The sequence below is a fragment of the Pygocentrus nattereri genome, chromosome 26 (genome assembly GCF_015220715.1).
Source record: "Pygocentrus nattereri isolate fPygNat1 chromosome 26, fPygNat1.pri, whole genome shotgun sequence".
Taxonomy (NCBI): Eukaryota; Metazoa; Chordata; class Actinopteri; order Characiformes; family Serrasalmidae; genus Pygocentrus; species Pygocentrus nattereri.
The window spans coordinates 3104819-3121529 of record NC_051236.1 but is presented as its reverse complement, the minus strand read 5'-3'; the positions used below and the strand labels follow the sequence as shown (position 1 = coordinate 3121529).

At 42.4% G+C, this 16711-nt stretch overlaps 1 protein-coding gene across 3 annotated transcripts in view; it reads right to left on the bottom strand.

Moving 5' to 3' along the window:
• chl1b (cell adhesion molecule L1-like b) overlaps positions 1-16711 on the bottom strand; it is a 102664-nt gene that overhangs the window by 16143 nt on the left and 69810 nt on the right. For 2 of the 3 annotated variants that reach the window (XM_037534752.1, XM_037534753.1), the window contains 5 exons: positions 11844-12023; positions 10881-10910; positions 8057-8131; positions 2613-2726; positions 385-546 (listed from right to left, as the gene is read on the bottom strand). In XM_037534752.1, the coding sequence (XP_037390649.1) occupies positions 385-546; positions 2613-2726; positions 8057-8131; positions 10881-10910; positions 11844-12023 (561 nt within the window). The remainder of the gene's footprint in view (positions 1-384; positions 547-2612; positions 2727-8056; positions 8132-10880; positions 10911-11843; positions 12024-16711) is intronic. The other variant, XM_017711695.2, reaches the window with a different exon arrangement.

The window sequence follows — 16711 nt, the reverse complement described above, 5'->3', positions numbered from 1 at the left end:
GGAGCACAGGCATTTGTTCACAAAGTTTGGATCGACCTTCCCTCCCGAGAGGACACCTGATTGACTGCTTACATTGACAAAGCCTGGCTGACGCCAAACGGGCAACTAACGGCAGAATGGAAACGTAATTAATATTAAACAGCTGAACTGCTTGTCTAATTAATCAAGAGAAGACGCGGGTAAAGCATAATTCCTTTTCATCGAGTTTGGTAACAGAACACATACTGGGAGATAGACAGGGAATGGTGTCATGCATGGTAAGTTTGTTCAAGGACAAGAACTTGTGGATGGGAGAAGATGGAAGGCTAACAGCAACAACAACAACAACAACAACAACATCATGTTTGCTTTCCACGCTGTTAGAGGACATCTCTCCCCCCTCACCTTTGGCCCTGGTCCTGATAACGTCTTCAAAAATGCTAGAATTATCAAGCCAGTGGTTAGTCATAAGCCGTACAGTATATTCTGTCCCGGGCTCCAGCTCCTCAATGACCAGGAAAGTCTTAGAGGAGTTAACCGCCTCAGATATCTTCCAGTTACCTTTACCTAAGAAAGGTGCATAACCAAGTAGGTGTTAGAAAGCCAGGGATATGGATTCCTGATGCCACAAACATTAATTACTACATAAGGAGTTAGTATTAGCTGAGCAGAATGAATTTCACCCTAAAGACAAAAGGCGAAGGATTTATATTGGCTCTAAATGGAGACTGGCCATTAAACTAGGGCTGGGACCACTTAATTACCATGAATGAAATTCACACCTGTCATTTTTTTCCCCTTTCATTTTATAAGCATTCTGCGCTCCAACCTGGACGTTCCCTCATCAGACCGAGTCAGTTTTGTATGGATGAAAATGGCGAATGTGAAATTTAACGCACAGTAAATGTCACATCAAGTTCAATGGTGTTTTTTGCTAATAAACACTCTGAACACAAAGCTATCTGGGTCCACTGATAAGCAACAGTGATAACGTTAATGTGTTTGTGTCTTTGCTTTAGGCTCTGACTACTAAAAGATGCAAACAAACCAAGAGCAACCAGGAGCTCTTATATTAGCAATGTGTCACTCCTGAATGTGTCAGTTCTTTGGAGTGGCTCTTTTAGGTGATGATTATTGATCAGTATTGAACATTATTGGATTTCCTTGCAACTGCCTGCATTTTGCCCATTTACCTTCTTCATTTCTTACCTGACAGGTTCATTTTTTTAAATAGAAAACATGCATCAGCAAACATTTGCTTACTTGGTCATTAAGACATTTTATTAAAAATGAAATGCTAGATAATAGCAACTGAATGAAGAACCGTTCAGGAGCCAACAAGTCGGGCCTCATCATCCACATAGTCTGTTCGTAGTCGGTTCTTATCTGATCTGAAACACTGCTTATTGGTATGGTGCCCACTTGCAACTTCACTACAACGAATCCTGTTTATTGCACTGTAGAGCTCTGCCGGATCTATTCAGTGCACGGTGGTTGTAAACGCATGTCTGAAAGGTTCAGTAGATTTCTACTTAGTACATCCACCTTTACATTATACCATGAGATGTATATCACACTCAGATTTGGAGGGACAATCTTTGGCCTTAGTTTGCAAAGTTCAAGGGGCAAGGCATTATACGGAGCTTTTCACAAAAGGCATTTGCTAGCTTGTTTATTCAATTGATGCACTTTATGAAAATGTAAAAAATATAAAGCATCAGTCTATAACTTGTCATTGTAAGTGTTGGTGCAGCACAAAATCAAAATGAATATATTTATAACCCTATAAGAGGCAGAAATGCCCTCCAGAGGTGAGAAAAGAGATCCTGGTCGGCAGAAAAGACGGAGGCAAAAATTGCAAGTGGGCTCATAGCAAGTTTTCAAAAATTGATTTGTTTTGCATTGTTTTTTATTTATTTTGTATCCTAACTTGGACTTGGTGAGAACAGGGGACCTCAAGGTTTTGTAACCCCTCTGCAGGGAACCCATCATAGATCTACTGAACATGCAACAGTAAAATACCCAGTTACCATGATATTCAGCCAGAAATGACACACAAAATCATGAAGCATTCTCATTTTTTGGGGGCAGTCGTGGGCTGGAGGTCAGGGAACCAGTCTCGTGACCAGAAGGTCGCCGGTTCGATCCCCAGAGCCGACAGCACATGACTGAGGTGTCCTTGAGCAAGACACCTAACCCCCAACTGCTCCCCGGGCGCTGCGGATTGGGCTGCCCACCGCTCCGGGCAAGTGTGCTAACTGCCCCCTAGTGTGTGTGTGCTCACTAGTGTGTATGTGGTGTTTCACATCACGGACGGGTTAAATGACGAGGTGAAATTTCCCCGTTGTGGGACTAATAAGGGTCACTTAATTTAAAACAGACAGTTTTGCTTTTTGTCCCAGCCCTACATTAAAACCACTTTGTTTAATTAGTCAATACTATTCCACTTTGCCACGCCATGCAGATGAGCCATTAAACCATCCATTTCCTGAAGACATCTGGCACAATCACCATTTATCACTATCCCACATCTGACATGACATGACTGACCATAGACTAACTGTCGTAAATGAAGTAGTATTGCTAGCCTCGTACAAAGTCATGGAAGATGAAGAGTGAGAAGATGAGCTTACGGTTGTTCATGTATGCAACATATAACTCTGAATCCGTTCGTTCCTTCCCCGGAATCCAGCTGATATTTGCAAAGTTGTCACTAACTGAGGCACTAACATTCAACACAGCCGGGACTGACAGGGAGAAAGAGCAGAGTAGAAAGAAAACGGCAAGAGAAAGAACAGAGAAAGCGTTAGTGGGTGACAAGGAAGATCTGTGTTCAAGCAACAGCTCTGTTAGTCGGAAAGTTTCTGGAGAAAAGCAGGTTCTCTTTTCATTGGCCTCATGTCCATTTTAGCATACGGCTCTATCAACGATCTGACCTGAATAGAACATTGCTTGTTAGCATAAGTGGAGCATCTCTCTCCGATTGAAAGATTTCATGCCACGGGACACTGTCGAGTGCATTAAGGGTTGGAAAATAGCCACTGGAACAGAAATAAAAAATGACCGCTTTTGATATGAAATCACTAAGAGGAAAAATGGCATTATAATGTCGAAGCAAATTTGCAGGCCCTATTCAAGCCATGCCTTCTCTGAGCGCCATTTAGTGCTTCTATTGTGCTGGCAACCTGCTGGAAGTTTTAGCCTCCTGCTGCTAAATGACTAATTGACGACCTGGTTCAGTGAAGAACCTGTCTGGTTGCTTTAGTGGAGTTAAAGAGATCACACATTTAAAGCGACTGCAACCCTGAACTCTACACTGAGCCTGAATACTGCAGGTATAAGGCAGAGGTCACTAAAAGGCAGACCGCGGTCTGAGTCCAGACCCAGACGCTGTCTTATGCGGACCTGGAACTATAACCGATAAACTGGAGAATTATTTGATTTCGACGGGTGGTCTTGTTTTAATTGCCACAACTTTTCTAACCTTTATGGTAGCTTAGAGGGTCCTGGAGACTCACAGACCAATCGGATATGTTGTAAATATCACATGTGGTACTACTCAACCAATCAGACCTGTGCAATATGTTGAGCACTGAGATTCGAGTGAGTGACGCCGCACACAGGGGAGGGACGAGGCGAGAAACAGCAGTCAGAGAGGAAAGTGAGTCAGAGGGAAGTTATTTCACATGGCGTGATCTAAAAAGAGGAAACTGACAGTAAATGTTGTTGAAATCTGACCGAACTGGACTTTATTTGATCTGATATTCAGTAAATGTTGTTGAAATCTGACCGAACTGGACTTTATTTGATCTGACGTTCAGCTGTCGACTGTATAAGATGCTGATATTCCTACTCGGCTACTTCAGTAAACAGTACATGGCACTGAGTCATGAATCATGAAGTTAGACATTATGATGTTCCAGACCTTTGCTTGAGGAAATTTTCTCAAACTGGACTTTACTGAATTTTAATTAAAAGTGGTATAAGGCATACACATTTACACCAAGAGATAAAATCTGAACATCTGAAAGGGAAAAAGTCCAGTACTGATTATAGTTCATAGTTTTACAGTTTATTGTATTGTTTGGTTTTCAAACCTGATGAGCAGGCCCATTACGCTATATGGCCAAAAGTTTGTAGACACTGCTCAACCAGTGTTTCTTTAGAAATGTTTTGTTGGAGTTTATCCCCCTTTGCTGCAGTGACAGCCTCTACTCCTCTGTGAAGGCCTCGCACTAGATGTTGCAACATTGCTGTGAGAATTTCATTGCATTCAGCCAAAAGAGCATTAGTGAGGTCAAGTACTGATGCTGGATCATTGGATTACTCCAATTCATCCAGTCCCACTGGTCTCTTGCCCTCTATTCAACACTTGACATTGGACGAGGTGACCTTAGGCTAATGTGCAATTGCTCCAGAGCATCCCATTGTGTTTGTCAATGCTTCTCTACAGAGATTATATTACATCCTCTTAAATGCCTTTGTCAGCAAACCTTAAAGTGTCTGATTTCACTCATTAGAAGGGCTGTTTGAAAAATCAGGACAGTATAACTAGCCAAGTTGCAAGCGTGCCAAGCATGGATGCTCACAATGAAAGCATCCAAATTACTTCACAAGCCATCAATAACAAGCCGAGTCAGCTAAAAGGGCTTATAATGACAATCACTGAGAAATCATTAGTTTTACCTCCCATCTCATTGAGTGAGAGAAAAGTGTAAATAAGTGAGCAAATGATGGGCTTGGCCTTTAAACAACATCAAAATAAAGGGCTGCTTGATAAAAAGTTGGAAAATCACAGCACTCTAACACGTAGACGGCAGTCTATAGAAGCCAGCCAGCTAATTGTTTTCACCCCTTTCAGGTGTCCCAATTAGGCAAAGTGTCTAGAACTGTCAGCTTGCCTTAATGTACATCTCAATCATGGAGCGTCTTTTCCTCAGGGCCAGACGTGCTAATGACATCCATCGCCCCCTCTCCTTAGGTGAGGCGTGCCTGTAGCTGAGGCCGCTAGCACCTGCCCGGCCCAATCCAGAGGCTCGGAAATGTCACCCTCTAATTGAGGACGTGTTTCTTTTCTCCCTGTCACAGCAGCAATTGCGTAAAATCAGCAGCTCGCTGTGATGCTTTCCTGTCACAAGAAAGGGGAAAAAATGGGGTGGAGAAGAGGAGAGGGGGGCTATAAATATCGAGCGATGCCTGGCTGGGGCTTTGTCACTTCGCCTGCGTAGAGCAGGATTAAATGCAACAGGAAGCATCTGCCAGCTCAGCGGGAGAGGAGAGGGCCTCACGCCACGCAGCGTCCTGCAGGGCCTGGAAAACCTGGTAAAAAAAAAGCCGGGAGGAAGGCAAGACGACGAAAAATGGTCTGATCTACAGCTTTCAACAGCTTCCACTTATCCACTTAAGTAGTGGCAGCTGACTCTCGATGCAGACCCCCACCTCAGTCTGTCTTTCTGTCTGCCTAGCTTCCTCCCCCAGTACCGAACATTAGGAAATAGCCGCAGTGCTACCAGATCAGACACTGGCTGTTTGTTTGCAATTGTGCTGGTAAGAGCACAACAAAGCACAGTAAATCAATGCTTCACACTTGATTATTCTCAGACAGTTGAGACGAAACAGGTTGTGCCTTTGAAGTTTCTGCCTTTGGTGAAGCAGAAGGTCTTCTTATCATTGAGTATCTCTCTGTTACTCTTCATTGCAGCTGGCTTTAAATGTGGCTGGAGTCAGAACCAGATTAAAAGGGAAAAAAAATCACATTTTTTGGCATAATTTCTATCGTTGACATGTAAACAAAGTCAGTCAGAGCGGTTTGGCATGAAATGGTTCACTGTAAAGAAACTTACTGCATTTCTTTACAGTGGTGGTGATGGGAATCAGGGGTCACCGTGTCTACAACACAGATATAGCCATTTTATTTACTGTCCAAAACCACCAGTGAACCTACACGAGTCTTCCGAGTTTTATAAGGGATGTTGATGGAAAATAGTAAAAATCTGAAAACAATGAGTTCAACGCTTTACATGTAACTCTCCACCATACTGTAAAGATTAGCTCTACAAAACTATCATAAAACAGAGTCTCAGACATCAGGTAGCATAATTTATAACCATTTCATGTAATAGCTTTCTGTGAGGGAGCTTTTAGAGGTTCCTATCACCACCACTACAGTTCTGACTCTGTACGTTTCTCTGGAATGGAGAGTTTGTGTATGTAAAATGGTAAAATAGTCTGGAAAACATATTTTCTTTGGGGACTGCATCTCTGCCACTAATAGCTTTTGAATATAGTTGCACAAGAACCATCACAAACAATGTCTCAGGCGTCTTCACAATAGAGCATTTCACATTAAACCTCTCAGAATCTAAATTTTGAAAATCCAGTGGAATTCTCCTTAGGATCCTTTGATGCACCTGGGCATTAGAGTCACAGTGCCCCATCCCAACAAACTCTGCAAATACTCTCCCCATCGCACCACTTATCCATTGATAATAACTCTGGGCAGTCATCCAGGTCACCCATATGGCAGGCTCAGCCTCAAGACGCTCCGCCCACACGTGAACGGAGAGTCTGATGTCTTTTGTATCCTATTATGGCCACAACTACGGGGTGGAGCGGGTTTCATCTGCCTGACAGGAAACAAACTTTGTAACAGTTGTCTGTTATGCCAGCTGCAACCGAGCCTTACATCGTCTCTGGATTATAAAAGGCTTGTATAAGCTTTGGCATCTATAGGAGTTATTTAAGATCTTTCTTTGGAGCTTTCAGTGTTTCCCCCAGGTTTATTTTTCTTGTAGCATCATTTATCGGCCTCTGGTTAGTCATCCTGCATGTCAATCAAACAGCCCTGTCCTGTCAAAGTTGGTGATTGCTTACTGGCAATGTTTATGGACGAAATGCAGAACCGGCAGTTCTGCAGAATCAGGCTCCTCATATGGTAGTAACAACGTCTGGTGTCCATACAGAGATCTGCTCAGACATCAAACATACCTACTAAACTGGGTCCATCTCCTACATTTCTCTTGTATTTTAATTTTTACCCTTGGGGTCCCGTTACTCTTGGGCAGTCATGGGCTGGAGGTTAGGGAACTGGCCCTGTGACCGGAAGGTCGCCGGTTCGATCCCACAGTCCATGAATGAGGTGTCCTTCCTTGAGCAAGACACCTAACCCCCAACTGCTCCCCGGGCGCCGTGGATAGGGCTGCCCACCGCTCCGGGCAAGTGTGCTCACTGCCCCCTAGTGTGTGTATCACTTAACTTTTGCATGGTTTTGTGTACACACTTAAAAACGATGCGTCTTCAAGTGTTCTACAGGAAAATAGTTCTATATAGAACCATGGACACTTAGTCATGAAAGTGTTCTTCAGATTGATGAAGAACATCCTGTAGATGATTGTATACAGAGCCTTTTTGAAAAGGGTTCTATATAGCACCAAAAACGTCCTGTTCTTATGATGTCAAGCTTAGTACAGCAGTAAGAACACTTTTTAGTGCTATATAGAACCATTTTCTTTATTAAAGAACCCTTGAAGAACCATCAGTTTTAAGTGTGTACCAAAAATTGTCATCATTCATTTTTACAGGACTATTTTCCAACTTCTCTTTAAGCTTTAGTGTTAAACAGGCTAGTTTGGTTACTGGGCCTTTGAGATTTATATATGTAAATGATCTATTCCGATTGGTTGAAACAATCCTCATAAGTGCACCCTGATAAATCGGTATGATAACGGCTAAATAAGCAGATCTAAGTGTGTTGGATCTGGTGGCATTGAGTTAAAAATATTCTCTTTTGGCAGTTTAGTTTTAAATATGTACATTGGGGAGTGATTAGTATGTTTTGAAACTTTAATAGTGTTTATATACTTCATCAAACTGTCAAACTGTAAAAAGAGGGAATTTCAGTTTTCCATGATATGGGATATTAAGCAAGGAAGTCATCAAACTCTGCTGGACTGAAGCCCACAGGACTGGAAATGGTGCAAGCCATGACTCTCTAAGTCATGTTTACTAATCACTCAACTATAGTCGGGCAGATTCAGGCTATATATGGTCAATTTTGCATATGGACTCGTGTTAATACCTATGGAAGGAACTGTGGCATTAGCCACGGGGGAGACAGTAGACGTTCTTGGAGGAGGACGAGTTCTGGACTGTCCTGGAAAGAGAGATAAGATCTTGAGTTTCTCCACTGCACTCTTAGCAAAGCGTCCACTAAATTTTGAGTGTTAAACCTATGTAAGCTATTCTACTGCAAACTACTGGAGCGAGATAAAATCTAGATTCTACATCAAGTTAACAGCAGGAACACAGGAGTACTACTGTACATCTACTGCAGCACTGCACCGTCGTGTTAGTTGATGAACGCTTTGTAGCAGATGGTTTGTTAATAGTGAGACAAATTGTCTCTTTTGTGAAAGGAGGCACATCTGAATATTAAATCACTGTTGTCTTTTTTCCCTGGAATCTGTACAAAACTGACAAAAGCAGTCCAAAATCCATGACTGTTCGGCGGAGCTCAGATTTTACTATGACCATGAAAAGCAAGCGGAACACAGACAAATCTACTTAACTACTCGCTAAGGTTACATAACAAAACCGTCGCTTGATTACGGAGAAAAGAAACAGCATCTCTAAGGGCGTTTTTCCTCTGCACATATACAGGAAACTCTGGCGCCAGAAAATCGGAATTGTGCTTTTTCCATTGGCCATTAGTCCAGTTTTGTAGGTTTTGGGCCACTTGCCAGATTAGTACAGGACTTAATGGGGACACTTGCATCAGACACTAAAGACAATTTAGCGAATTCTTTACTAGTTTGTGAGTAAAGTCTTTACTACATACATTCACCGGCCACTTTATTAGGTACCTTGCTAGTAAAAGGTTGGACCCCATTTTGCCTTCAGAACTGTCTTAATTCTTCATGGCAGACTTTCAACAAGGTGTTGGAAACGTTCCTCAGAGATTCTGGTTGGTTATTTGAGTTCCTGCTGTCTTTCTATCATCTGGAACCAGTCTGCCCATTCTCCTCTGACCTCTCACATCAACAAGGCATTTTCATCCACACAACTGACCGCTCACTGGATATTTCCTCTTTTTCTGACCGTTCTCTGTGAACCCTAGAGATGGTTGTGTGTGAAAATCCCAGCAGATCAGCAGTTTCTGAAATACTCAGACCAGCCCGTCTGGCACCAACAACCACGCCACGTTCAAAGTCCCTTAAATCCCCTTTCTTCCCCGTTCTGATGCTCGGCCTGCACTTCAGCAAGTTGTCTTGACCACCTCTACATGCCTAAATGCACTGAGTTGCAGCCGTGTGATTGGCTGATTAGCTATTTGTGTGAAAAAGCAACTGACCTAAAGTGGCCGGTGAGTGTGGTGTCTTACTCTGTTTATAGTAGTTAGTTTCAAATTCTCCTTTTACTAAATTTAGTTTCACCACAAATCGGTAAGTCGTATATCAATTAGTAACAACTAACTAACGCGTACGTCACTCTAACATGATGACAATATGTTCAGAACCAATCAGTAAACCTGTTGCCATGGAAACGCAGCAGCAGCTGACTTTTTTCAGTGAAAAAAATCTCCAATATTTCCCTGAGAAAACTGAGAATACGCAGCTTTTTAAATGACGGTTTCTGAATAACCGACACAACAGCTGCCTTAGTTTAGCAGTTTGGGCAGCAGCTGGATCTCACTGCGCTGGAGCTGTGGGTGTTTGGCTTCACGCTCCAAGTTTAAACCAGTGATGATTAGAGCTGTAAGCAAAATCACAGCTTATTTAATTTAGAATTTTCAGCGTAGATGATCCAAAAAGTCATTCTTGGTGTTTTTTCTGCTTTGGTTTCTGATGGTTTAACCAAACCTACACCTGCTGAGGGCGGTGTATGTATTTACCAACTACTAAGCTTAATCTTAAAACTAGTTTGTGTGGTGCAACTCATTCTGACTTAGTACTGCATAGATCTGAATTTACGCTACAACTAGCCTAAGTCTGAACTTACTGAAACACTGCAACTGGCCACAGGTGAGGATGAAGTCACCAACCATCATTACGTCACCAGCACGTGGACCAGCCTCTAAACTAGGATGGTATGTTAATGAGTCAATTACTATTTTCAGAAGTCTTGGCTTGTAAAGAGTTCCCTAAGCTGAGCTAGGTAATGTAATTAACACCTATACTAGCAGCGACGACCACATTTTCACACTCAGCGGCTTTGTTTGTTTCTTTTAAACAGAGCAGTGCAGCATCTTTTCACATCATTATAACTTGGTGTAGCTAATTGGCCACTTTAGACTTACTACAACGGTGGCATAAAATGACTAATAATGATTCAATTCTAATGATTCATAATAATGATTCAGTTGTCGCAGGTGGGAAATGAACTAGACATGAAACAGTTCAATTAGGTTGTGTTTGTGTAGTTTCTTGATCTTGTGTGTGCAGTGGAAAAGCAGCCCAGGTTAGTAGCCTAAAACATCATTAACCCTTGTGTGGGGGTCTGTGGGACCCGTTTTCAATGTTTACCAAATGAAAAAACGATGCAATTTATTATTATTATTATATATTATGTCTCATTTTCAGTGAAGGACATCAGTAAAGGACATGAAAAGTGTGGAGGTGCTGTGTGCTTCACTCTGTTCTCCTACATGACCTGCTGTTAGTGTGTGTGTGTGTGAGTGTGAGGGTGCACAACATGTACAGGCTGCTGACTGGCTACAGCTGCTAAAAGAGAACCCAACACTGGCCACTTGTGATATTTTAAACGTCTGGCATTTTTACATAAATTGTGGCTGTACTGATTTAAAACAACAATGTGGTGGGTCCACCAGACCACACAAGGGTTGATGTTTACTGCAACTCTATTTTTGCTAAATCTACAGCTACGGAAAGTAGAAAACTTCATACTGATGTTGAAAGTGGGCACATCTGTTGAAGCTGGCAAAACAAAAAGAGAACGCATGAAAGAGACATCTTGCAAACGATGGCAGACACTGAAAGCAGAGAGAGCATGTACTTTCTGTTGAAAGCAATGCGAATTACCAGAGCATTGTGAGGATAAAGCATGCTAGCAGCCAGCATGGAGAAATGCTCAGCTTTGGAAATTTGGATGGCTCCCTGCATTCGGGCTAAAGAATGACTGTAAGCTACAGCGTGGGATCCCGTTTTTCTATCCTCCTCGTCATATTGGGTCCCACTGTGCTACTAATGGTCTGGCGTTGATAACAGAAAAGAAGAAAGGTATCAACCTACATATCAAAGAGGCCATTCATTCTCCTGCCTGTTTTCTATTACAGTGCAGTATATTAATACGACGCTGTGGGATTCTGACTTTGATGCTATCTTTGCCGTAGCTTATGTGAATCCCACATTCAAGTAAAAATAATAAATTGCGTATTATCATTCATCTCTTTTCTTCCAGTGGAGATAAAACATGTTAAGCATATGAAATACTGCACTGCGTGGACATTCACTTGATTACCATCGCTATCACATTCGAAACGGCTATCCACCATTTCCCTTTCCAAAGGCCACATATTATTTCTTTTCCTTTCTCCTTTTATAAAGCTTTCATCCTCCTCCCAAATCAATAAGCACTTGGTCTTCCTCGACAATGACAAATGAGCCGCTCCCACTGTGCTATGATATTGTTTGGCCATAAAGAACTGCTTAGATGGGCATATGAAAAGCTTGGTGGGATGGGAGGTCGAAATAACGTCCCCTCGCTTTCCCCGGGATCGATGCCCAGAACAGCGCACGACTCGGCCATCCGTGTCAGAACACCAAGGAGCTCTGGCCTCCGAGCCGGGATGCGTGGATGTCTCTGATGAGGGCTACTCCGGCTCAGAGACTGCCCTTGTTTTCACTCACGTGCTTCAGGGATGGTGGTGCACTCCTCGCTGGCTGCTGGACCGCAGCCCACTCGAGTGCAGCCGCGCAGGTAGAACCTGTAGCGGCTCACCGGCTCCAGGTCCTGCAGGAGCCACTTAGTGGTGTCGGCGCTGGGGATGTCCACAGATAGGAGGGGCCCCACTTCCTCCGTGTTGTTAACTAGATGAGAAGAAGGACAGAGGACATCTCTCATCAGATACAGTGATGTTCACTAGACAAGGAGACTTACTAGCACTTTCTTTTAAAGTCTCTCAAGTTCTACACTGCAAAAAATAGGATCTTGTCAAGTAAAATCATCTTAGTTTTAATCTGTCTATCTTATATTTCTCTGTGATGGACTGGCGATCTGCCCAGGGTGTTTCCTGCCTTCCTCCCAGTCACTGCTGGGATAGGCTCCAGCTCTGCCCATGACCCAGAAGGATAAGCGGCTTAGAAAATGTGTGTGTGTGTGTATCTAATATTTCTTATTTTGAGATGGTTGTGCTCTTATTGTAAGACTATATATCTTATTTCTAGACATTTCCTCCTCACTTTAGGTCATTTCATCAAGAAAAACTCACTATTATGGCAGATAATTTTGCCGGAGCTTTAAAATCAAGCAGAAACAATCATCTACCAATATAGTGAGATCATTTCACTTAAAGAAATCACTGAAAACAAGTAAAAAACGTTTGGAAATAAGTTAAATAATCTTAAAATAAGCTTCCAACAACCTCGACAGGATAAGTATTAGATTTATTCCTTTTATTATTTATTATTTTAGATTTTTATTTAGGTCCAAGATCCTTTTGATACTATTTTTTGCAGTGTACGTCTTTACCAGTTAACTGAAAAATACTAGGCAATCAGTTTAGGGATGATGATGGTGAGTTACAAGGCATTCTAATTCAGCTACACTGAAATTCACAACAGGTTCTAGGTATCAACTGAGTACGTGTGTGGAACAATCTGGTACAAACAGTGCTTTGTAACTGTTCTGAGTAAACTGATAGTCAGTAGCCAGGCAGCTTAACTTGATTTAACTGTATGACGTGTCTAAGCAGCAAAATAAGTAGGAAGGTATCAGGTAGTCTTATTGGTTAGGCAGTCCAAAGACACTTAAAGGGGAGCTCCACCAAATTTTCTGAAAATCAAGACAATGTAAATACATCACGCTGACTGGTTTGGTGTGAAATACTCCGTTCTAAAGAATTCAGGATTGTGAAATTGGCGGTGATGGGAACCAGATGTCTGAAGAGTTTAACCTGCGCTGATGACTCCCCCATAGAAACACAGCCTGATGCCTGAGAGACTGTTTTCTGAAGGTTTTGGGCTGAAAAGGCTTTTTTAAAATCCATTCATTGTGGTGGGGAACATGCAGGGAGTTGCTCAGCCTAATGGTCCCTGATCACTCTTTTTTAAAGTGACCACTATTTTACCATCAACTTTACCAAAAACTCAGAAGACACTGGTTCACTGGTGGCTTTGGATGGTAAATAAAACAGCTATATTTGTGTTGTAGTCATAGCGACCCTTGGTTCCCATCACCACCACTATTAAGACATCTGATTCTCTTAAAGAAATAAATGCTTAAGATTCGGAGAGGCTTAATGTGAAACGCTCTAGTCTATTGACGCCTTTAAGAATGTATTTTCAGATGTCAGTGACAGAGACGTAGCCTTTTTACATTTTACATATACAAACTCGAAAGACTCGTGGAGGTTCACTAGTGGGTTTTGGACAGTAAATAAAATAACTATATATTTGTCGTGATCACGGTGACTCCTGGTTCCACCACTATCACCACCACTATAATGAAATCTTCTACAATATGAGCCATTTCACACCAAACTACTCTGAATGACTTTCTCCACGTCTTAATGATTGAGTTATGCAGAAGTTTCGAAAAATCAGTGGAATTCCCCTTTAAGAGTCTTAGGTAGTACATATGTGTCATATGTATTAACTAGACATTAAACCGAATGCGGATCGTTACCATTTAGTTTGAGATTCTACTAATTCTACCTGCTTTTATTCCCCTACTTTAGTTACCCAATTGGAAATTTCAGTGTAATTTAGTTAGACTATCTTGGAATAAAATAATTATCTAGAACTTTGGAGTTTGTACCTTACACTTCCCCAGTTAGTGTCTAGAACTTAAAAGTCTGTAAAAGAAGGCGCAGCCAAAGACTCTTTGCTGTCAACTAGACAAAAATAGGGAGTTAACATTCATCAGACACAACAGCATATGCAGTGGTTTTACTCTAGTGCCCCTGACTCACTAGATTTTTGCTCTAAATAAATGTGTTGGGTTCTGGGATTGAGCCAAAGTATGGAACTATGACGTTCCAAGGACTTGGTCTAGGGTTCCCAACCTTGGTCCAGCATTTTCCCTGCTCTGATCAAGCTAGCCAGCTATTTATTAAGCCCTGCGCAAGTTGGATCAGGTGTGCTGGCAAAGGAACCAGACGAAACTGTGCAGCACAATCGGTTTCCAGGAGTCGAGAACCACTTTAAGGCCTTTATAGACCAAACACGGCATAAAAACAACGAAGAAAGAAAAACATCTTGACGTATCCTTTGTTCCCCCCGAAAAACTGAAAGTTGACACCTATTTTGGAAAAAGCGAAAGGAGCACTGAGAGTTTCACCCCAAATTTAGGAGCTGAAACTTTATAATGAGCTTTCCCACACACACTCTCGGATGTCCGTAACCTACTTTCAGTTGTTTTTGGAGATGCTAGAGCTGCACATGAGGAAAGTGATGCTTTTAATGTTTGTCAAAAGCTACAGGTTGCTGGTTGGCTACGCTGACGTCGGAGGCAACAGTGATCAGTGATTTAGAATACGATCAGCTACATATGCACTCTTATAAATTTACTGATGTTGGAAGAACTCGCATTCAGTACAGGGGGAGGTCCACCAGAGTGGTCTGCTGTGAAATCTGCCACTAACTTGCAGAGTCAGAACTGTTGCCCCTAACATGGTGCAAGTTGAGACACGAGCACTTTGTTTGGGACCCCATATTTCGCCGCCTGTTTGAGATTGGCACTCTGCTGAGGTTTCAGCTGATGTCACACAACCTGAACTTGCTTTGTATGTTTTAGTTTTAATCCTGTCTCACGTTGCCTCGGCTATAAGCCGACTTAAGTGGGGAAAAAAAGGCTTCTTTTTAGTCGACTATCCATGAAATGGGTTACAAATTCACTGCCTGACGCCTGTGACAGAGTTTAATATTTTCAGAAGGTTTTGGCCTAAAACACATTTTTTAGGCATTCCTTAAAGTGGAGAGGTACATGTAGGATATTTGTGGAATGGCAAAATAGACTGCAAAGATAACTTGCATCTTTTTACTGTTTTACCATCATTAAAATTACATACAAAAACTCATAAGACACGTGCAGGTTCATTGGTTCATTGGTGCTTCTAGATAGGTGCTTTGGGGGCAGTCGTGGGCTGGAGGTTAGGGATCTGGCCCTGTGACCGGAGGTTGCCGGTTCGATCCCCATTGCTGACAGTCCATGACTGAGGTGTCCTTGAGCAAGACACCTAACCCCCAACTGCTCCCCGGGCGCCGTGGATAGGGCTGCCCACCGCTCCGGGCAAGTGTGCTCACTGCCCCTTTAGTGTGTGTGTTCACTATTGTGTATGTGGTGTTTCACTTCAAGGATGGGTTAAATGCGGAGGTGGAATTTTGGAATTATGATCCACTTTCTCTCTCCTACTCTTCCCCCATCCCGCTCCCCCCGAAGCCGTGCAGCAGCTGCACCAGAGCCAGTTACTGTGAGACTGTGTGGTGCAGTGGCACCAGTCAGTACTGCAGACGAGGATTTCTTATCACTCAGCACCGACACACTACAGTCATTGGCGGTCCTCATTTCCGCTGCACTGAGTTACAGATCACCCTTTATGTTGTTATTGTTAGCTATCTGTTTTTTTATCTAGCAAGTTAATGTTGCAGGTTGTCAATCAACGACCGTCCACTGTTCGCATTCGAGTGTTGGGCCTTTGACAGGCCTGTGTGTTGATATTAAAGCCAAGGTGCTAGACTAGCACTGTCTGTATGCGTATCAGCTAATTACTGTGTTATAGAATAACAGCAGATAAGACCAGACCTCCTTGGTCCTGGGGGGTGTAGTGCTGGTCTTATTGGATGCCCCAATAAGAGCAGGGAGAACATTAAAACGCACAGGTGAAGGCGGACCCTATGACCAGGTTTTGGAACCAGGGATTTATTCTAAAGCCGTTTTCTTCACTTGCCGTCCTGGGAGGCATTGCAAAGCACAGTCAATGGTTTCTTTGCTCCAACACCACAGATTCAGCTCTTGAAAGGCTTGATGGATGCTTGAGCTGAATGTGGTGTGTTAGCACCAGTGCTCAGCACTCAGATTTCTCAGATTTCCCTTCCAGAGATGTAAATGGACTACATTATTCCGGCGGCCAAATCAGAAAACTCTTCTTTCTTCAAATGAATGCTCATTAAAGGACACTTTGGCCAGAATGAAAAATGTATTCATTGCTGTCCATCTGCTGTAAACATGTCTACTCACATCTCTAGAGGGAGATTTTTAACTTTAAAGACGTAAAACCACTTTTAGAGACACCCCTTCTAATGATGGGCTATGCTGAAATGTTTTGGGCAGTTATCACGAACGACATCACAGCTCTGATTTGGTCACTAATCTGAATATTACATAAGATGCGCTTTAATATTAGCAATTCCTCCAAACAAATGGTTACGGAGAGAGCAGTAAAGTTGGTTTTATGTCGGATGTTCACTGGATATTTTACTTTTCTCTTCTTGAATTCTCATTAAAAAAAGTCTAAAAATGATCAAAATTACATTTTCACATCCATAAAATACAAAGA